Raw genomic sequence first — 21,583 nt, 5'->3', positions numbered from 1 at the left:
GGCAGAGCATTCTCACCAGTCTCTCCTGATCTCTCTGCCAGTCCTTCTGTTTCTGCAGCTCTGCCTGTTGTTGCTGTTTCTGCTCTCTCTCCCTCTCCTCTTTCCTGTTCTTATCTTGCTCTTTAAGCAGCTTGAAGAGTGACTGCAGTTGTTCCCAGTCAACTTTCAGCTTGATCTCCCTCTCCCTCTGGGCCTCCAAGGAACGGATCACCTCTTGCTTTTGCGCCTGAAGAGATTCCAGGGTTGCTCGCAGTTTGTCACTGACCTCCCTCTCCTTCTGGGTTTCCTCACAGCACATCTGTACCTCAGCCTCCAGCTGCCTTTTGGACAGGATGGCCTTGTGGTGCATTTTCTCAATAACAGCAGCAAGCTCCATAGTTCGGGTCCTCTCCTCTTCCAGCTGGGCTTGGAGCTCTCGGACGAAGGCTTGTTCCAGCAGCGACTCCCTGTGCTGGCAGGCAGCCCCTTCCTTCACTCTCATGCTCAACTGCTCTGTCAGAACACGCTCGTGGTTCAAGGAATCCAGGAGCTCCAAGGAATGGTTTTTCTCAGCTTCCAGGTTCTTCTGTAGCTCCCTCAGTTTGTTGTGCTCCTGGGCCAGCAGGGCTTCGCAGCGGGAGTGCTCGATCTGCAGCTCCTTGCGGAGGTTGTCTGTCACTGTCCTCTCGTGCTCCAAGGACACGGCCAGCTGGCGGTTCTGCACCGACTGCACATCCAGGGCAGCCTGCAGCTCCTGGGCACAAGGGGGGAGAACACATTGATATTCCAGCACAAACACTCATCTGGGGCACTGGCTGCCATTTAGCAATTTTCAACCTCTTATTTTATCCAGAAACTTAACTAGAGTAGCTCAGGTACTAAAAAGTTTAATTTAAAATTATAAATGACAGAAAAATGCTCTTTAGCAATATGGCACCAAGCAACAAAATCAAAAAAAATATCATGTTAATGGATCTGCCAGTACATGATTTTTTCTTCAGATAATAAGATCCTCATTAGGAAATCACTACTTTTTACATCACTCAGTCCCATTAATAAGTAACATCTGCAACAGCAATAACCCTGTTGTTTTAAGAAGAAAAATCTAAGCAGTAAGAGTAGATGTAAAGCTACAGGACTTGGCAGCCCATCTCTTCAAAGCACAGAGTAGAGACTGAAAAAAATAATCACAGAATGGTCTGGGTTGGAAAGGGCATTAAAGCTCATCTCATTCCCACCCCCTTCCCACCTTCCACTACCCCAGGTTGCTCCAGACCCTGGCCTGGACACTTCCAAGGATGGGCCAGCCACAGCTGCTCCGGGTAATCTGGGTGCCAGGACCTCACCACTCTCACAGGAAAGAATTTCTTCCTTTTATCTAGTCTAAAATCTACCCTCTTTCCCTTTAAAATCCATCCCTAGGTCCATTCTCTGAGCCAGTCTTTCTTCAGAAGGAAAGGCAGGGACTGAAAGGGCACTTTAAGGCACTGCAGACAGGCAGAGCTAGCACTGCTGTCCTAGTAGGGAGGTCCACCCTACCCTCCACGTAGCCAGCACCATTTGTTATCTCCTAAAAAGCCAGGTAAGATGCTCAAAGGCAGAAGCTTTCCATAATGGGGCTTCAAAACTGATTTGTGAATGCCAAACAAATCTGTCCAACAGGAACCCCCAGGGCAAAGCATTTTTCTCCTGGCCTTGGCTACTCTGTCCTCCTTGCATGAGCAGGAGGAAGATGGTAGCAACATTTCCTAACCATGCTTCAGTAATAAATATCCCAGCAAAAATCACTCACAAACTTAAACAACGACCAGGAAGATGACAGGAGAAGCCAGGCTACAAGGAAATAGCCAGAATTGTGATTCCTCACTTAGAAAATTTAAGGATTGTTTGGAGTTCTTTGAGAGAGTTTAGTTTTGGGGTTTGAGAAATGGTTTATGTTACATCTTCCTCCTTTTCCATTTACTGTAGGCATTTTACAAGCACTGAGTCATTGCTATTACAGTCTTGGAGAGAAAGTTGTTCATTTGTTTTCTGTTCAATTTAGAAGGGAACAGGACGACTTTGGTCAATCTCCAAAAATACATTATATTGAAAAGGCTCCACTTCTTCTCTGCCAAACCTATTTATCATTGGGTGGTTTTATTTATAATCTCAGACATCATACATCTCACACCCTCATGGTAAGTTTGCTGTGGAATTAAGGGTGCAGTTTCACAGCTGTAGAATCTGGCTGCCCCTACTCAGCAAGGGGCAGTACACAACAGGGAAAAGTGGGAGTGGAAAAAACAATAAAAAGATGTGGGAAAAAAACCCCAACACGGCATTTAACCTTGGTTTACTTCTGCACGTGCAATTAATGAAAGTAACTGAAAGCTTTTCGGTGAAAAAAGATGCTGTGCACATTCAGAAAAGGTTTGGGGATTTTAACAGTTACTAAACAAAGAACAGAGGAGGTGAAGAAGGCTGCACAAATAACTTGCTAGTTAACGTCATGCCCCAGGGGAGCTGGGCGTTACCTCCATGGCCTTTGTCTTTTCATCCTCTGCTTTCCTCTGCTGACGCTGCTGTTCCTCAAACCAACCTCGCAGCTCAGAGCCCTTCAGCTGCTCAGCCTGCAAGTCTTCAAGTGCAGCTGCCAAATCCTTTTCTTTTTTTTCCAATTCAACACTGCAAAGTTCAAAACGACATTTCCATGTTCAGAACAGAACATCCTTCACCAGCATCACAAGCAAGACATTTTGGGTTGGTTTCTCTGATTTCTATTGGTTTGTTTCTTTAAGGTGGTCTCTATTCTTTCTAAAGAGGCTCAGTTTTCAAGTCACAGCTAGTTAGAATCTGAAAACATTTACCTCCCTGCAAGCCAAGCTAGAATTGCTCGATTTAGTAACAATTAAGAGATAGGTTATTTATTCTGGCAGAGCAAAGCTGTTGTCCTGTGAGAGGAAAGCAAAATATTGGAATACACTAAGAAGGGAGCGGGAAAGGAACATAACCAAGATGACAGAATTTAGTAAAGAAAACATAACCCTTAATAGTGAGGGACCCTAGTTTTCCTCACTGTGTTTCCAAGTGCTTTATGGATCCAATTAGTACAAAGCTCTTTCAGAGCTTTACCTGCTGATAAATCAGGTAAATAAATAAATCTGCTTCTCACCGTAAATTATTTATTTCCCTCTGAAGCTCTTCCAGGGATTTCTGCAACCTTTCATTCTCTTGCTTGCTTCCAGAAAGCTCAGATTTCAGGGATGCTTTTTCTTGATTCAGGAGATCACGTGTTTCAGAGGATCTTTTCTGCTCCTCAGAGAGGGTGCTGTGCAAGTCACTTACAATGGATTTTTCCTGCTGAAGCTTATATTCCAATAATTCAACTAGGATAGGAAAACACTGTTACAGTTATTTAATATTACAGAGACCTTCACAATATGATATCACTCACACTAATCCAAATTAGGAAGAAAATCAGTTATATTGAAGTGGTTTTGTCTGAAGAATTAATCTCTTTTCAAATGAGAGGAATCAGAAGAAGGATGGCACAAACACTATGATTCTATTCTGTAATATCACTAATGGATTTTAAAACTCATTAGACAAACTTATCCACTTACATAAACATTTTATGACAGGAATCACTATATAGAACCTGTTTTGCCAGCTCTGTTCAGGCCAGTGAGTTAAGAGAAACAACTCTCCCTAAATTTGGAGGTTCCTGTTTGATAAGTACTTAAAATTAATTAATATACCTATGTCTACAGCATTATGTAAATAAAATTAGCAATAAACTTCTGGATGTCCAGAAAACTTTCCTCTATTGGACTAGTGCATGTGCTATTAAATGGCTGAATCCTGAGTGATAGTGATGGGAAAACAAAGAAGGAAAAAGCAGTGTTTTGCTTTGAAGAGAGATGTTTATTTTTGACCAAGGTCACTTGCACTTGTTTCTTTATTACATAAAGGGAACCTGCCGTGAAAACCAAGGCTTACTTATTTAGTCAGGAACATGGTTTAGCAGTGGCCTTGGCACTGTTTATGGTGGGACTCCACAGTGTTAAAGGTCTTACCCAACCTAAATGGTTCTGTGATTCTGTACTAGCAAACATACAGATAAACAATTCTCTGCAAACAAACAGGGGTTTTACTGTCCTTGCTGCGTTTCCTCCATGCATACACTACTTCAGTTCCATGGCTATGGGTTATTTCACAGCTTCTCTTTGCTTCTCATAGATTTATCTTCACTACTGATATGAGAAAGAGCTGCTCTCATCCTGGCACCCTGAGTGCATTCAGTATAACTGAGGAATTGTAATAGCATCTGCTGACTCCAAGACACCTTTTTTCTGCCTTTCACCTTTGAGGCAAAAAGGAACTGGTGCAGAAGACAGAAAGAGCTGACAAAGCCAGTAAGAATTACCTTTCCTCCGGAGCTGGTGCTCCTGCTTGTTCCCATGATCTTCAGCCTTGGTGAGGGTTTCCTGCAGCTGCTGGAGCTTCTCCTGGTTCTGCAGGTGTGTCATGCGGAGCTGAGCTTGGAGCTCCTGGATTTCTGAGAGCAGGCTGTTCCTGTCTGAGGAGAAGAGGTGCTCCACAACCATCTGCCTCTGCTCCTCCTGAAACAAACCAAGGCCTATTCAAACTACAAGGTTATTTCCATATCTTCTGCAAGGATAAATACTAAGGAAACTCCTGCAGTACTAGTTTTGTACTGAAGCACTGAAATGACTAAATTCACACTTCACATTAATGAAAAATGTTAACATTATGTAAAAAAGGAAAACCCCACTTCACTTGCCTTGTCAAGTTTATACATCACAATTACTACAACCTAGAAACTAAATATTATTGGCAATAAGCTCCCAGATTCAGAGTTAGTTCAATATATAACCTTTACAAGAGAGTTCTGTGAAATTCTAGATAAATGGGAAGGAGGGAAAGAATTCAACCAAGTATTTCCTATTCACTATCAGACTGTTTCTTGATGCCAGCTAAAATAATCAATAGGTTTTGTAACACTATGGAAAAAGCTCAAGAAAAATGCTACCACAACAGAAACTCTAACAGCTACTGATCCCATGCCATCTGCATTATACAAGACATGGAAGATAATAATATAATATAATAATACACAAGATTTAACAACAGAAGCAATAAAACTGAGAAAAAAATAAAAATAAAAGAGAATAAAGAAGTGATTTATGAGCAGCACACTTTAAGAGCTTTTCATACTTGCTGTTTCATTATATACTCCAGCTTTTCCTCTAATGAACGTGTGTCACCAGATGCAGGATTGGAGAAGTGAGACTTCAAGTCAATTTGCAACACATTTCTCTCCTTTTCAAACACACTCTGTACTGCTTGCAGAAATTCTCCTCTCCAGTCAGCAGCAAGACCTGATGTTTCCTGTTAAAAATATATTTTTTTAAAATGGCATCTCACTCAACTTCTAACCCAGCATCTTTCATACCGTAAGAGTATATCTGTTAATTTAAGCACTTTTAGAAGTGTTTAAAGAGTAGTGTCCCTCATTCCTTAAACATATATGTACACACAGACATGCCTCATAATATTATATATATAACATACATTTATATATACACACACAGCCTGGTTCCCTTGCTCTAAAGGGTATTTTATAGCCATACCTTGTCTCCTCTGTCTGCCACCTTGCTGAGGTAATCCTTCAGTGACTGGATAGCATCCAGCAGGCATAATCCCTCCTTCTGCCAGCCCTCCACTGCCACTTGGGTCTGAGGGATGTTCTTCAGCTCCCTCAAAGCCAAGGGATGCTCTGACAAAGCCAAGATTTTGCGGCTCTCCTCATACACCATCTTCAGCACAGTCTGAGAAGAAAAAAAAGAAAATATTAGGAAACAGGCATCAGGATCCTGACAGCGTAAGAGTAGGGTGGGAGAGTACTAGACAACAAAAGTAAGGTGTCTGTATCAACACACTAAGATGCAATTAAGCATAAATTATTATTTATGCCAAAGGGCTGTACGTCACCTTTGTTTTTGGACCATTCAGCTAACTTTCCTGGGAATAAATTAAATTCTATCAAGTCTGAAGCTATGTTACTAAACCCCAGTGATGCCAGAAAACTGAATTATGTATTTAAACAACCTTGGCTTAATTTAGCAAATTGTGTACAAATATCAACTCCCAAAATAGCCAGTTTCATAATTTACACAGTGGAAATTGTTTCCTCTGACACTGTCAAGCCAAATAATGTATTTTAAATAAATTCTCTGTTCACAAACTATTACATCATGCACAGATGTTTCCTGGCCTCTTTTCAAGGAAGGTCACTGGAGATTTAAGTCCTTTTCTTACACACATCTCATCAGAAATATCCCAGCCTCCATGTGGAACTGTTCCTCATTGCTACACAGTTTAAAAACAACACAGAGTACTTTTATTTAACTCTTGATATTCTTGTCTTGCAGAGTTTTTAAATTACTTTTAAACAAACTTAAGTTGCTTTTCTGTCACTGGAATCAAAATAGTGATTACTTCAATAGTCAACGAAAACCTTCAGTAAACATTAACATCAAAAGCACAGTAAAGTGTCCACACTAAACATTCAGGACTGAAATGCACACTCAGATCTTACAGACAGTAAAGCCTAGATTGATGCACCAGAAAATAAACTAAAATCTGTCTCTTAAGGTAAAATAAAAATCACTTCTTCTATGAAGTCTCTGACACAGAAGTTTTTAGACACAGAATCACAGAATGGTTTTCAGTTGGAAAGGACCTTTCAAGACCATATCTAGTCCAGCTCTGCTGTGACAGGCATGTGGAATATCTTTATTATTTCAGGTTGCACAAAGCCCCATCCAATCTCATTCTGAATGGATTCTGGGATGGACTTCTAGAGATCCAGCACCTCTCTGTGCCAGTGTCTCATCACAAAACTAGTTCAATTCTAGCAAGCACAAACAAATGTCAGTAATGCTGTCACAAGAGATGCAAGGACAAGAACCACCATAATCTTGCAGTTTAAACCATTACAGAACACTTCTCAGTGTAAATGTATTTTATACTACCATTTCCTTTTTGCTGTCCAGTTTTAATTTGCTGGTATGCTCAAATTAATCATACATTACCTTCATCTGTGGTGAAAGTATTTCCTTTTCTTTCATTGATTCCATAATATCTGGGATCATCCCCCGGTATCGCAGGTAAGCCATGACATTGGCATCTAGGTGATCTGATGTTTGTAGCTCCTGCTTTAGATTAGCTGCCAAATTTGAGCTGGTATCTGAAGGAAGAGACAACCCCCATCCCCACAAAGTGTTATAAATATGGAAAGAACTTGAAAGTAGAAGAGCCACTAGCAAAATAACCATGATTTCTTCTGCTCGTATGAATGCAGGGTCAGATGGAGTTGGTTGAGATCTCAATTAAGTTAAACAAGTTAAAAATCACTAAGTTGTCTTTAGAACCAGAGAAGTAGTTAAGTACTTAAGTCAGGACTCAAACCCCCTGCCTCTGTCCTGTATGTAGATGAAAAGGTAAAAGCAGGCATAATATACATTTATATATGTGTGTGTTTGTGTTTCTTAACAAAGACCCACCTGCCTAAGGCAGAGTTTTCCAAGAAAAGACCCACTGTAAAAGAAAATGGGAGTAAGGAGAAACACATTTTAATATTGAGGTTGACAAAAGGTAAAAGGAAACTACAAAGTTCAACTTACTGCTGCCACATCCATCACTCATGGCAGATGCTCTTGATCTTTCATCATCTTGTAAATCAGAAGGGGTTAAAGTCAGATTATCAGCTTCTCTCATCTGCTTGAGAAGAAATTTTTCATGTTACTTTGGTTTTCTGAAAGTAGCTATTCAGTATTTATGACAACTTTTTTACTAGTCCAGATTTTAGCAAATGCCTACTTGATCCAAGTGTTAGAGATGGCAAACACCATCATTAATTGCAACATTGGTGCTCCCTGGAAGCCATTCCATCTCCATTTTTTCCTCTTTTGAAAGTCTTAAGATACATGTATTTATTTAATTACCCATCAAAGCAAGGCACAAAAATATACATCCAAGAGAAATTTTCTTAAGTACAGACTATCTTCCTGTGAAATTACAGAATACAGACAATATATATAAAATATGTCTAGAATATATAAAATAATGCCATTAAAATCCTCAAATGCAGTTTTGAAAGAGGCTCTTCTAACACTCAACAACACAACAGATTGTTGAAGAAGTGGGGAGCTGTTAGAGTACACTGAGGTTTTACATGTTTAGTGTTATCAGAAATTTACCAGTTTTTATCACAGTAAGAGAGGAACTAATAATTGTATGTCCAGAACTGCACTGGACCTACTCCCAGCAGTGTGTAGGTTTCTACTACTTGGAGCCCATGGCCTCTCAATGATCCCAGGGTGACAGGGCTGAGCAGTCTTGTTTGATAAGAATTAAATCAGACATGAAATATCACTTACCAGAAGCTTCTTCTCCATATCTTCATCATCATCAACAGAATAGGTACTTTCAGAAAAAGCCGGAGATTTTCTATCTACTCCTATTGCTGCATCCCCACTGACATTTTCATCCAGGTTAGAATATCCCAGTGATATGGAATTCTCTCCTTGCAGGGATGACCTTGAGTGCACAATTTGAAAATCTGTGTTTTCAGCTTCTGAGAAGGGTGTCAGGTGAAGCACTGGCTGAAGGTCCATGCTCATATCTTGCTTTCTCATGATCTCAGGAGAGCCCCATGAAGATATACTTGCAATTAAATTCTGGTAATCTTTTGGAGTCTCTTTGTCTATGCTCAAATTGTGTTTTGGTGAATCAGGAGTTTGATGAATTTCCAACATTTGCTGGCAATGCTTTTTCAAATCTTGATCCCCTTCAGAGCTGTGGACCATGTCCAACTCCTGGCACAAGATATTTTCTTGCGATTGCTTCATCTGTGCTTTTGGATTTTTATTGTGAATTGTCAAGTCAAACATAACTTCATCTTTTTCCTGTAATGAAATAACACATTAATTGTTTAATGGAATTTGAGTATGATTTTACAAACTGACAAACATGCACTTGGACCTTTTAGAATTGATTGATTTTTCCTTCAATTGCTTTATCTAGGTAATTTTAAGATAAAATTACTCTTTTAAGCTCTGATTCTGTGACTGAGTCTACATAATGCACTATTTGAGAAGATATTTTAGTTTATTTCAAACCTGTCAACACGGAAGTTTCATTTCATCCTCCATACCTGTTAGTTTGTCAGATACAGTGAATAATTGTTATCCCTCTCATTTTAGACCATTACCTTTATCCTTTTGTGTTAATCATGCCCCTTAATCATCTGTTTTAAGCTCAGTGCCAGGACTTTACTCATTTTGCTGCTCCTCCAGCTTTCATTTTCATACATTTCCTAATTTTCACATGGTTTCCACTTGGGAACCCAAGCATAAATGTAGGAGGGGTTCTTTGCTCCTTTAAGAATGCTGCATTATATTTTTTCTAATAGCTGGATAAGCTAGATCCATAGGAAAAAAAGTCTATTGTAATGAATGCTTGAAGACATGGTAGTTTATTTACTTTGATTCAACATATTCTCAAATTTTGATAATTATACCTCCTCAGCCTACTTAAAAACTTCCACTTACACATGGAAATACATGTACTGACATAAACATCAATTTAAACTTTTCAGAGTCTGAGTTACTACTTGAAAAGTATTTTTAAAATAATTTTAAATGTATTAAAATTATTATTTAAAATTATTATAATTTTAACCACTCCCAGCATACTAGCATTCCCTGATATCCTTCAAAATATTACCAATTCTCTCTTCACTGGATCCTAAATTAATTTTTTGTTTTTTAAACAGGGATCTGACAATCTCTGCCTGTATAAACAACATGGCCCAGCAGCCACTGGACTGGAAGTCTGCTGCCTTGTACAGCCACATCCCATGGTCTGAAGTGCATCAATCTGCATGGCCATTTAACATTTTTCTCAGCTATTTCCTTTTCCTGAGAGATTTCTGGAGCAGACCCTGAGTATACAGTCACCCAGGCACTGATGGCACTGCTCCAAACTTGAACTTCCAGGCAAATAAAAATACAAACACCAGAAATGATCACATGTTTTGCATAGCTACACTCTTCATTTCTGCTTTAAAAATAAACATGTCATTATACATAGCAATTATCCTATCATTTCTTTAAATAAATCATCTACCTTGGATGATGATTATAACATATTGCCAAGCAGGGCCATGAAAATCCACATAATCCTGACACTGAATGTTTTTCCTTTCCTGTATACTCCAACTCTTCATATAAACCCTCTTAACTAGCACTTAGCACCTCTGTAAGCCAGCCTTTCAAGACAGTAACTTGGTGTATGACAGATTTCTACAGCTCTCTGAAAAAGGGGTCACCTGGGTCCTACTGCTTTCTAAAACTGAATGATTTAATAAGAATTCAAGAAGATTAGGTTACTTGGATCAAATGGTTCTAGAGAAAATTACAAGAGTCACAGTAAATAAGAATTTCTGAAAGGAGACATGATGAAGTGTTTTCAAGTACTTTTCCAATACAGCCATGAAGAATGGCAAACAGTCTTGGTATCCTCTCACTCTCCATCCTCAACAGATCAGGAGGAAAAAAAAAAATAGGCTGGAAAGAACTCACAGGTGGAAAGAAAGAAGGGATATCACCTACTAACTACTCTTCCAGGCAAAATAGAGTAAAATGGGGAAAATGTATTTAATCTATTCATCTAGAAGTGTATTACTAAAAAAAAAAAATCTCCACAACAAATAATACTATTAAAAATCAAATCATGTACCAGTCTAGCAGTAGGGGAAGCCAATACTCCAAATGACTGATCAATATTTGCTTCTAATTCCTGCATTCCATTTTTAAGGGCTATATCTCTTTTTTTACTCTGGCAGAATGGCTTGAGGAATTGAGTCTCTTCATGACCTACTTGCTCTTTCAGCTTGCAAGACTCCAACTGTGAGAGAATTTCAGCTCTTTCCAACCGTAGGGCTTCAAGCTCTTTCCTATGTGCCTTGATTTCCCCTTTCAGTTTTGCAGTGCTCCCCTGCAGCTCCTTGATTTCTCTCAGGTAAGCTACTTCTTTCTGATTCAGAGCTTGCACCTGGAAATCAAGTCTAGAAACTTCTAATTGAAGACTGTAAACATCTTGTGCCTGACTTGCACCTCTCTTTTCCAACTCTGTTTGGAGCTCTGCTGCTTTTTCTGTTAAGTACTGCAGCTCAGTTGTGTCAGCTTCTCTTTGGTCTGCCATTGTCTTCATTTGCATCTCTTTCTCTAGAATAGCTGCTTCCCTTTCTCTCACCTTATCTTCAAGTTCTTGAACTCGAGATGTAGCCATCTTTGTCTCAGCCTCTCTCTGAGACAAAAGAGTTTGGGAAACCCTGAGTTCTTCCTGAAGTGCCTGGTGCTGGATTCTCAGGGAGGTGAGCTCTGCAACAGACTGCTCTGATGACTCTCGCAACTGTTGGCATTTTTTCTCCAAAATTTCCACTTCTGTTTTGAGCTGCAATTCCTTTTTTTCCAGCTGCTGCTGCAGAGCATCTTTAGAAGCTGAGACAAGCTCCAGTTCCTCCTGAAGTTCTCTCACTTTGGAGTCTACCGATGTATTTCTTCTGTTTGGATCAGCATCACCTTGACAAGCTACCAGTCCTTTCTTCAGCTCATTCTGAAGGTTTTCCACTGACTTTTCCAAGGCATCTTCATAGAAATAAACTGGGTTGTCACTGTCTTCATGACATACTGGTCCAAATTGTGCCAGCTCTTTTTGAAGCTTCTCAATGACTCCATGGAGTTGCTCCACCTCTTCATCCTTGTCCTTCCGCAGCCTCTCCTGGTCAAGGCGAAGGTGCTCAACCAGTGATCTGAGCTCTTCAATTTCAGGTTTTTGGTCTTCTGCAACCTAAGCAAAAGGAAAAAGACTGAATATTAGTGTATGTAGGCAATTATTATTGCACACAGAGTTTATATTTCTCTTCTGAATCACATAGGCGTTAAATCACACATTTAACAGCAGGAACAGCCACAAATTTCAGCTGGTAGCTTCTCAAAATAATCTCTGCTTTCCTAAGAGAATTATTGAACAGACTTCATTTACAACAAGAATCTGCACACCTTGCTTCCCTCAAAAATCAAGCAATGAACATGTAGTAAGCACTCTTACTTTATTCTCCAGAGCATTCTGCAGCTCATGCTGAAGTCTCTTCATCTGCTCATTCAAGTGATCAATTTCTTGATTCTTTTCTTCAAGCAGTGCTTGTGGGAATGACAAAGCTGAGGAATCATTAATGCCCAGGTCCTGGCTTTGCTTCTCATGAAGTTTTGTTAGATCCTCCTGACCAGGGAAAACAAAAATTTCATTAGAAAGGAGGACTTTATTTAAACATTCTCTTATTTATTATAATGGTGAAGAGCTCAGGAACACAACTACAGCTTCTTTGGGTTCACACCCCTGCCCCAACCCAGAAAATAATCTCAGCTTTTGATTTAAATCAAATCACTGTAGAAGATAATGCTACAAGCATGAATCTAGAATACTGGGAGGCTTTGGTTCTATGATACCCAGCATTAGTCTTGTAAAGGTAATGCAACATTCTGATGGCAAGAGAAACAAGCCAAAATCTGTTTACAACATCATGAGATGAAGACCCCAGCACTGAAGCAAGCAGGTCTCTGACATTTTAGGCACTGCACTAAAGCTAGAGGAACCTACCTGCAAGTGTGCATTCTCTGCCTGAAGCTGCATGATGTTGGAAGTACTCAAGTTTTTTTGTATCTCTAACTGCAAATTCAGCTGCAATATCTCCTCATCTTTCTTGCTCAGGTTATCTTTATATTGTTCTACTTGGTCTAGCAAGCTTGCAATCTAAAAAAAAAAAAAAAAAATGCAAAGCTGTTTCAATGAAGTCCTCTAAGATAAAACTTCATTCATTGTGTTATTTAATGACAAGAATCAACTTCAGCAAATTCAGTGATTTAAACTCTAATCAACTTGCATTAATAAAACATAAGCAAATAAATAAAAAAAGAGACTAAAAAGCTTGTGTTCCAGCTCCTCATCTGCAAAACCAAAGTACTGCTTTCTTTTAAAAAAAAAAATCTACCGGCTCATAAAAGATCCATGAATCTGTATTGAGAGCAATCAAGGCTTGACTGAAGTCATTGGATGTAACAATATGAGACAAATTAGCATTTGATGTGCAACAAAGACAAGCAGTCAATATAAACACCATCCTTGTCCTCCCAGAAGCCAGAAATGGCACTTTGCAGTGCCAATCCCAATAACAGACAACAAAGAGAGAATTCAGTAACCACACTTTTCTCTACAGTGTGATGTTGCCACACACTGTTTTTGTCATCTCCTGCCTTAATGGGTAGCAAGGTAGAGTGGCTTTGGGAATTATGATTGTGGAAATCAGACTTCATAAGAAAAATGGAAATTCCATCTTTAAGAGATGAATTTTTATTATCTTGTTCTGCTCTTGAAAGAAATGTGTACAATTGACTGAAGGATCACTCCTGTTCTTCTTTTTAACGCATCTTTAACTGGACTATGTTTCTATAGCAAAGATATTATAATAATATAAAAATACAGTGGGATTGTGTATACATTTATACTGTAAATCCAATAAGAGTTACAGATATTGTGAGCAATATTCTGTGTTTCTTCTTAGCTTGACACAAAAATTCACCACAAACATTTTCTCAAAGCAGGTTGAATTACACCATTATGGTGTAAGAGTATATAATAATTATCTAAAATACAATTATATAATATATATTTAAAAAAATATAGAATAATTATCTCTCACTCTCAAACAAAAACTTATCCACCTACTTCAACTTTGGAAGGAAAGGAAAATCAGTTTACAACTGATAGTGATCAGTCTCAAAGTCAAGTGAATCATCACAGTTTCCAGCAGGAAGGGAGATGAACACAGAACAAAGCAAGAAAAAGGAAGGTTTGTTGAGGCCAAAGCAACTTAAAGTCTGTAGAGCTCTCCCAAAGCTCTCACCTCTCTCTCCTTGGCCTGAAGTGCCTCCTGCTCTGCCTGTAGCTGCTCCTTCAGCACCGGGGCAGAACTGCCATCCACTGGCACTCGGTGCCTTGCTTCATCCAGTTTAGACTGCAGGGCAGAGATCTGGATCAGGTTATTGTACTGCTGCTGTTGCAATGCCTCTTTATCCTGAAAAATGATTTTTTTTCATCTTAGAATTAACTGCTGGCAATATACAAACCTACTTAACCAGATCCTGCTGAAATACTTCATTGACCCTGACACACTCAGTAGAAGAGCAGTACATAATCCCAGTGGCCTATAAAGAAATAGGAATTCAAAACAACTGAAAGCTTTTAGCTCATTTAAGTTTTTACCCCTTTACTTCTTGTAATCCAAGTTTAGCAACTTCAGAAAATTTAGCATTCAGTGATAAATTACACTTTCTCAGTTACACAACACTTTATATGTTTAAGAACATAACATCTTGTTCTTCTAGCCATTTCCAAATTTGTTATGATACCATCTATGTGCTGAACTAAATTTGATAGATGGACACAGTTTAAGAAATGAAGAGTTGTGGGTAGATCAAAACCTACTCACAAACACATAAAGTTCAGTCAGAATGTGATAAAGCAGCACTAAGTTTGTCCAGCCTGTGATCTGCCAAGCTACCATAGCTTATTTTATTGAAAAAAAATTGGTTTTTGATGCTCCTTCTCTCATAGTCCTTCTCAGGAGCTGGATCAGTCCAAGGAGGAAAGGTTCACTTGGGAATTGACCAAACAATAAGCATACATATCTGTGCTTAATACAGTAAAGGAAAGCGTAACAAGAAACCTAAGGCAGTAATTGCCTCTGCTGTTCAACACTTTGCCCATAGTTTAATGCACATTAATAGGTTATTAATAGGTTATTAATGCACTTTTATAGGTTATTTTAGACTCATTGTAAGATTTGTAAAAAAATATATAAATTTAACCATCTTCTCTCTAGTTCAAGAGATCTAAGACTCAGAGTACATGGCTAGCATCTTCTAATTGTAAACAGAGAGGAGTAGTAATGCAAAAAATAAAAATAAATTGCAAAGTTAATGCTGTATCACAGTATCAAAAGATAAGGGAAAAGAGAAATTTTTCTTGCCTTCACATGAAACCTGTGATACCAACCAGCTCCTCTGGCAACCCAGAAAGAACACACATAAAACCAAACGAACCCCCAAGCAAGAGCAGAGCCTTTTTTTTTGTTTTTTATCAACCAAAGCCATTACCCAAACCACACTGATCACTGCCCAAAACCCTTCAGTAGCAATGTGCAATCCAGACTGCTGCAGAAGGGGGCTGCCTTACCATCAGTGTCCCTGCCTTTCCTGGACAGCAAAGCTGCAAGTGTGCAGGGTCAACACAAGAGTTCAGCTCCTCCTGGCATCCTCCAGTTGCCATGTCCTGAGGTTGCTCCAGCAACCCAGAAAAACCAAGAGGCCAACTAGGCAAAAATCAGGGCTTTCTATAATGCACCCTCACTGAAAAACTGTCTGGGTGGTCATTCACATGTAGTCTAACACGGTGTCTTCTTCCATGAATCCCAACATCCACAGGAGAGCAGACTCCCTAAATTAGCCCCGCTTTTGAGATCTCAAGCAAAAGGATGAGTGATCCTCCCAACCCAACCCTGTCCAGGACCTTCAATGTTACACAGCAGCAACCTGAACCACTGAGAGGAGTTGGGGCAGGACAGAACAAAGATCTGCTCCATGCTCATCAGCAGGGCAAATGAATCTGTCAGTCGTGACTACACTCAGTTCCAAGCTGTTCTATATTCAAGACATTCTATTCCCAGATTTATTTCTTATTTCTACATCACCTGCAATACATACATTTTTCATATGTTGGAATTTGGGGGACAAGAAAACTGCAATTGCCATTCACATCAAGTGTACTTTTACAGAAAAATGCCATGGCATGTAATTGTTCTTAGAGCTTCATTGGAACTTATTTACTGCACAAAATTGCTTCAAGCTATTACAACGCTTTCAGGTGGCAAATTAAATAGTACAAAGTTGTTAAGTTTAAATTGGATAAATTCATTTCTGGTGAAAAAAAAAAAAAAAACCAAACTCAAGAGCATCTGAGTTTGGTTTATTTAAGATATTTACAAAACACCAGTTGATGGGGCTATTCACACAACCAAAAGTATATTCTGAATTCACATGGATAAAGAAAGTCTGTTTAACAGCAAGTCCAGATTCCAGAGAAAAGAACAACTTGCAAACAGTTGCCACAGTCTCCATCCACTCCAAGGCAGACAGAAAGTCAATGGGCATGGCTTTTGTATGTTAGGATAAAACCACAGCAAAAATTAAGCTTAGAAAGGTCTTGAGAGTTCTCTGACTCTAAGCACAACCAAGCTGGCTCTGCCCAGGCAATTCTCCTATCTCCCAGTCAGACACACTACTGCAACTCTGAGCTTCCTTTAAGGAGTGGCTGCCCCCAATGTGACCACTTCCCCCTTATTTAATAGGAATTTTCCTTGTTTATATGCATATTTTCTCATCCTTTGATTTGCACCTTCTAGTCTGACTCCACCTTCTTATGACTTCCTCTTATGCAAAGAGGCAACAAGGTCTTGTAGGCAACAAGATCTCTACAGAGCTTCCAACAATACTCAAGCAAGGACAATTATTGGGAGGACACTGAACATTTAGCTTCAGATGGTAGAAAAAGTTACTGAGATGTTTGGTAACTTTTGCTAAATGGATTCTAATTCTTAACTCTAGGCTGTGAGTAACTCTAGTAGTAGTAACAAAGTGCTAGAAGTTTTGGACTATGGCAAACAGATCTGGCTTCAGACCCAGAGCAAGAAGGGCTACAGATTAAGATAATTTGATTTTAAACACAGGTAATTATTAAAGACCCTCAGTGTTCAGATATTCAGTAACATCACCTTCTCAGAAGCTTTTAGACAAGCTCAAGAGCAGTTCTGAAGCAGCAAACATGACAACTGTTAAAAGCAGCCTTTATAGTAGGACTTTGAGTCTTATTTAAGTCTTATAAGTAATATCTAAGTACATACCACTTACAAGTAGTATGTAAGTCTTTATAACGGACTTAGAGTTTGTAGAACCAGAGATTATTTAAACTGTGGCTGTGATATGTGCCATTAATGCACCAGTTGAACTCACCACTGGGTGCCAGACAGCACTGCAAACACTACTGACAACCCCCATAAAGCCACTGTCATGTAGTGCCAACCCCACTTAAATAAGGATTTCAAAATTACCTGCTTCAGTTCAGTTTCCACTTTCTTCATTTTCTGCAGCTGCTGTTCCAAGCTGTGTACAGTCTTTGAGACCTCAGCACCCCTGAGCTTCAGCTCTTGGATCTGTGCCACCAGATTTTCTATCTCTTTATCACGAGCCTCAATTTCTTGGTGTTTTCTCTCCTTTTCTAGTAACAGTTTATTGTAATCATCCATCTTCTCTTTTATTTCTGCTTGCAAAGATTCTACCTACACAGAAATCACAGTATACAGATATTCAGGCAATATGAACAGATTTCCTGCCAGTTGAAAGCAAGAGTAATTTCACATTGAAGGAGGTTTTACTACAGATTAAAGTGGTGCTAAAATCTCAGGTGAAAATAGAACTATATATGCACAGAAAGTATGAAAAAGTTAGCTTTGTGAAATCTTGTTTTCCAAATGCAGCAGCTCTTAGATACATGTTTGATTACTCTCTCAACATCTGCAGTACTCTCAAAGTACTAGATGAAGGTATACTCTCAAAGGAGCCTTTTGGTGATGGGGTTAATTGGCTACCAGATTCAAAACCCACCAAGATTACATGAGTTATTAATAATAGCATTGGATTTATTTCTGTGACTTCAGAACCCTCTTCCAATATTCCAAGGAATTCCAATTTAGTGGAAGATACCAAGAACTGAAGGATAAATATGCAATCAGAGACACTCCCAGGAGTCAACAGAGGACAGGTACTTTGCTTTCCAAAAATCATTTAAATATGAAGAGGATATAAACTTGGAATTTTAGCTGCAGGAAAACAGTCATTCATTGATCCCAGTAATCAAGTGAAGGCAAGGCTAGGAGCTTTGGTGTGACAGACAGACTATCTCAGGGTGTGATAAAGTCATTTGGCATAGTGAAAGCAAGCTCAGGCAGAAAAGCAGTCGGAGTGGAGAAGTAATTTGGTCAATACTCATGAGCAAGGAAGATGGGATTTTACAAAATAAATGATTTGTTCATCAAAAAGTGTCTGAATTGATGTACATCCCACTTCAAGATTATGAAATAAAAATTCTTTGCATGAACATAGACTTTTACATGTTCAAAGTATTGTGCAGATATTACTAAAGCAGGAAAACACACTTGAGCAAGCTAGAGAGTCAAATTTATTAACAAGGAAAGTGTAGGAGACTGGTTAAGAAAACCAAAGTTATGAAGATTACATTTTCAAACTGCTTACAGGCACTAACATTTCCTTGACTGTATATCTTACTCTCTTCTCATCTCATCAGGAACTAACCACTGCTAACCATAACACAGGTCTTACAGTAAAGCTTTTGGGTACAGAAAAATCTTCTAGAAGTCTAATCTTTCAAATGCTACAAGATTTTGGCATCAGAATCCCCAAACTATGACACTTTAGACATAAAAAGCATGTTTTTAACACCATGTTGCTAGAAAGCTGGTGCTGCAATCCTGTAGAAGACACTTCCACATAACCTTTACTCTCACAGTGCAGCTCCCAAGAACCAGTGAGCACTCTTTTCACAAAATAATCCCACTTTACTAGGTACATACCTTGTACCCAGTAAACACCAGAGGGGAAACTTGTTATAACTGCTACATGCAAAAATCAGGAGTTCACTTGAGCTGGTTGGGAGTGAGCTAAGCACTTACTGATGTTACAGCTGTGCTAAACAACTGAATAAACATTGACATTTCCTGGCACAGAATGCCTGCATACCTCACCCTACCCTACAAATGTCACTTGCTTAGTTACCATCCTTGTGTGCTTTTCTCCAAGTAAGTTTTCATCCTTTATGAGAGAGGCTGCAAAGCTACAGCATTCATTTTTTTCAGCTATGCCCTCCAGCATGGAAAACTAATTCCCTGGAAATTCATTCATATTGAAGATATGGATGTGCAACTCTAACACTGAGGTACACAATTCCATAACTATACATAAATAGATAGAAATGAAATTAACTACTCTCAAGTTTTGGTAAGAGCCAGGCCACAAACAAACAGGACAGTTTTATCATCACCATTCCAGTATCCTTGTTTCATGCTCCAAATTTCAACTTCTCCTTTTATACCAAAAGGCTGTTTCAGTGAATAACTGCCTGTAACACCTCTGAGCAGTAAGCCAGGAGAGCTAAGTATTAATACAGGAAATTAAATTGAAGGCAGTTGTTCATCCCCTGCAAGAATTCTGCCACCCTAAAACCTGTATTCTTAGCTCCAAGTCATGCCTTGACATATCAAGAAGAGAAAAAAAAGCTAAAGAATATCTAGAAGGGATTGAAAGGAAAAGGAAAGAAAAGTTAAGAGACATTCATGCTGTTTTCCATACCTGTAGAATCAATTCATAGTTCTGTACAATGTTCATTTATGTGAAAAAAAAACAACCAATAAAAAAAAAAAGGCAAAAGTTAATCTTTGAAGCCAAGCATCAAACAAACAAAACTGTGTAAACAAGGACTCATTTATAAACTTAAATAGGATGGAGCATGCAGACAAATGACATCTCTATTACAATTGTTTAGGTGGAAATAATAAACATATTTAGAACCCAGAAGTCATTTCTCAGATCAACTTTTTACAGTGGAGTGTCTGTAGTGTTGTTGTCCTTGGTTCATCTAAACCCAGGCATAGAGGTTCCTTTAAACCAGACTCAGAAACTTTATTGTAAAGCACCTGCAGCAGTTCTTTCCATCTCCATAAATAATATAAATGTACCCTTGTTGCCTAAATGTAGTTCAATCAGCTGGGGAAAAATCTGCTCTCTGGGTAACAGAGGGAAAAAACTCTCCCATGAGCCAGACTCCCAAGAACATACAGTTTTGGTATTTAATTGTAATAAACTCTGTTAGCCACCAAGTCTGATTTTACTCACCCTATGCTCTCTGGACTGTCCTGAAGTCTGTGATTTTGCTGACTGTTTTAACTGTTCTTCCAATTTCTGAATTTCCTGCTGAAAATCATCACGTTCATGTTCCCTTTCTATGGCTTGTTCCTGCAAACCCAGCCAGAGAGAATCAAAATATTTTTGAAGATTTCATTACAATCTTGAGTACAAGAATAATTGGGGTTTGTTTTTGTGGTGAACAAACTGTTAGTTTAAGAAATAATTAACTTATAATTAATAATTAATCAGGACTACCTTCTAGTAGTCCTGAAAGCATATCAATAATGACAGGGAAATTAAAAAAAGAGAAAGCACCTTTTTGACTACAACATACATATAAACGACAATTATCATTTAATAAAAAGGAAAAACTACCCTGCAATACTACAAAAACTGAATTTTTTTTTTTCTTTCATGAAACTAGTACACCAAGGTTTTAATTTCAACCAAAACTGAAAATAGAGCCCATTCTGGGAACCACCTTGCATGTCTCAAACCAGGATGAGAATTGACCACCTCCAAACCCATGGAAATGTGGTCTCTTACTTACATCCATGAACTGCCGCTGGTTTTTAAGCTGCTTTTCAAGAACTTCAATTTGCTGTTTTAATTCAGTAATCTCCAGTAACTTCGTAGCCAGGTCTTTGTTACTTTGCAGCTGCTCCTCCAGTTCCACCTCCAACACCTTCATCTGAGAGCGTAAATTGGAATGGTCCTTTTCTGCCTGGCACTGAAGCTCAAGTTTCTCCTTGGATAAAAATTCTACTTCCTTGAGTAGACCTGAGAAAGAACACAAAAATAATAAAAGCTGTCAGTGAAAGGTACAAAAAGTAAAATATTTCAGATGAGCTTAAATTTGGGTATTTTAGACAGCACCAAAACAAAGAAAAATATTTATTCCTGAGGTGGGCTGTAAGAGACATCCCATACTGCTCTACCCTAAATCCTTGCCACCCTTCTGTCCCAAATCTCTCCTTAATCAAGCCATCCAACACAGAATTCTCAGTTCCTCTAAACTCTCATACCAAGATCCTCCTTTATCCATCCAATATCCAGTCTTGGGCTAGTTTCTCCATGACTCCTGGATACTGGTCCTGCCCTCAACTGGAGAGTCAGCACCCAGACCATCTTTCCAGTGGCCACTGGTGCTCAGCCTGACCCTGAAGCCAGTTCCTATGAAAAAACAAAGTCACTGTATTTCTCTAAACCTGAGTGGGGATTAAAACCCAGAGAAAAATCATGCTTACAGAAAAACAGTCCAGCTCTGAGGTTATAAAGGGAAGAAAACACCTGGGAAAAAAATGACACATTTTCTCTATGCAGACTGCAAAAGAAATACCGAAAAGGGAAGTGTACATAGCTCAGATTGTTCAAGTTATCAAGAGTTAATTTACAGTTACAAACTGCTTTTTCAATCAGTTGGATGCACTGAATACACT

At 38.9% G+C, this 21,583-nt stretch overlaps 1 protein-coding gene across 15 annotated transcripts in view; it reads right to left on the bottom strand.

The window, feature by feature from the left end:
- The window catches only part of PCNT (pericentrin), a 69,428-nt gene that overhangs the window by 8,598 nt on the left and 39,247 nt on the right, over nucleotides 1-21,583 (bottom strand). For 12 of the 15 annotated variants that reach the window (XM_084208838.1, XM_084208850.1, XM_084208851.1 and 9 more), the window contains 17 exons: nucleotides 20,695-20,924; nucleotides 20,133-20,252; nucleotides 19,590-19,610; nucleotides 17,276-17,503; nucleotides 14,015-14,185; nucleotides 12,712-12,864; nucleotides 12,163-12,333; nucleotides 10,789-11,901; nucleotides 8,427-8,954; nucleotides 7,671-7,767; nucleotides 7,080-7,234; nucleotides 5,616-5,813; nucleotides 5,200-5,373; nucleotides 4,388-4,583; nucleotides 3,134-3,347; nucleotides 2,496-2,646; nucleotides 17-733 (listed from right to left, as the gene is read on the bottom strand). In XM_084208838.1, the coding sequence (XP_084064964.1) occupies nucleotides 17-733; nucleotides 2,496-2,646; nucleotides 3,134-3,347; nucleotides 4,388-4,583; nucleotides 5,200-5,373; nucleotides 5,616-5,813; nucleotides 7,080-7,234; nucleotides 7,671-7,767; nucleotides 8,427-8,954; nucleotides 10,789-11,901; nucleotides 12,163-12,333; nucleotides 12,712-12,864; nucleotides 14,015-14,185; nucleotides 17,276-17,503; nucleotides 19,590-19,610; nucleotides 20,133-20,252; nucleotides 20,695-20,924 (4,637 nt within the window). The remainder of the gene's footprint in view (nucleotides 1-16; nucleotides 734-2,495; nucleotides 2,647-3,133; nucleotides 3,348-4,387; nucleotides 4,584-5,199; nucleotides 5,374-5,615; nucleotides 5,814-7,079; nucleotides 7,235-7,670; nucleotides 7,768-8,426; nucleotides 8,955-10,788; nucleotides 11,902-12,162; nucleotides 12,334-12,711; nucleotides 12,865-14,014; nucleotides 14,186-17,275; nucleotides 17,504-19,589; nucleotides 19,611-20,132; nucleotides 20,253-20,694; nucleotides 20,925-21,583) is intronic. The other 3 variants (XM_084208845.1, XM_084208841.1, XM_084208847.1) reach the window with 3 other exon arrangements.

The sequence above is a fragment of the Fringilla coelebs genome, assembly GCF_963513975.1.
Source record: "Fringilla coelebs genome assembly, chromosome: 7".
Classification (NCBI taxonomy): Eukaryota; Metazoa; Chordata; class Aves; order Passeriformes; family Fringillidae; genus Fringilla; species Fringilla coelebs.
The sequence above is the reverse complement of the archived record's forward strand: the minus strand, read 5'-3'. Positions and strand labels throughout refer to the sequence as shown.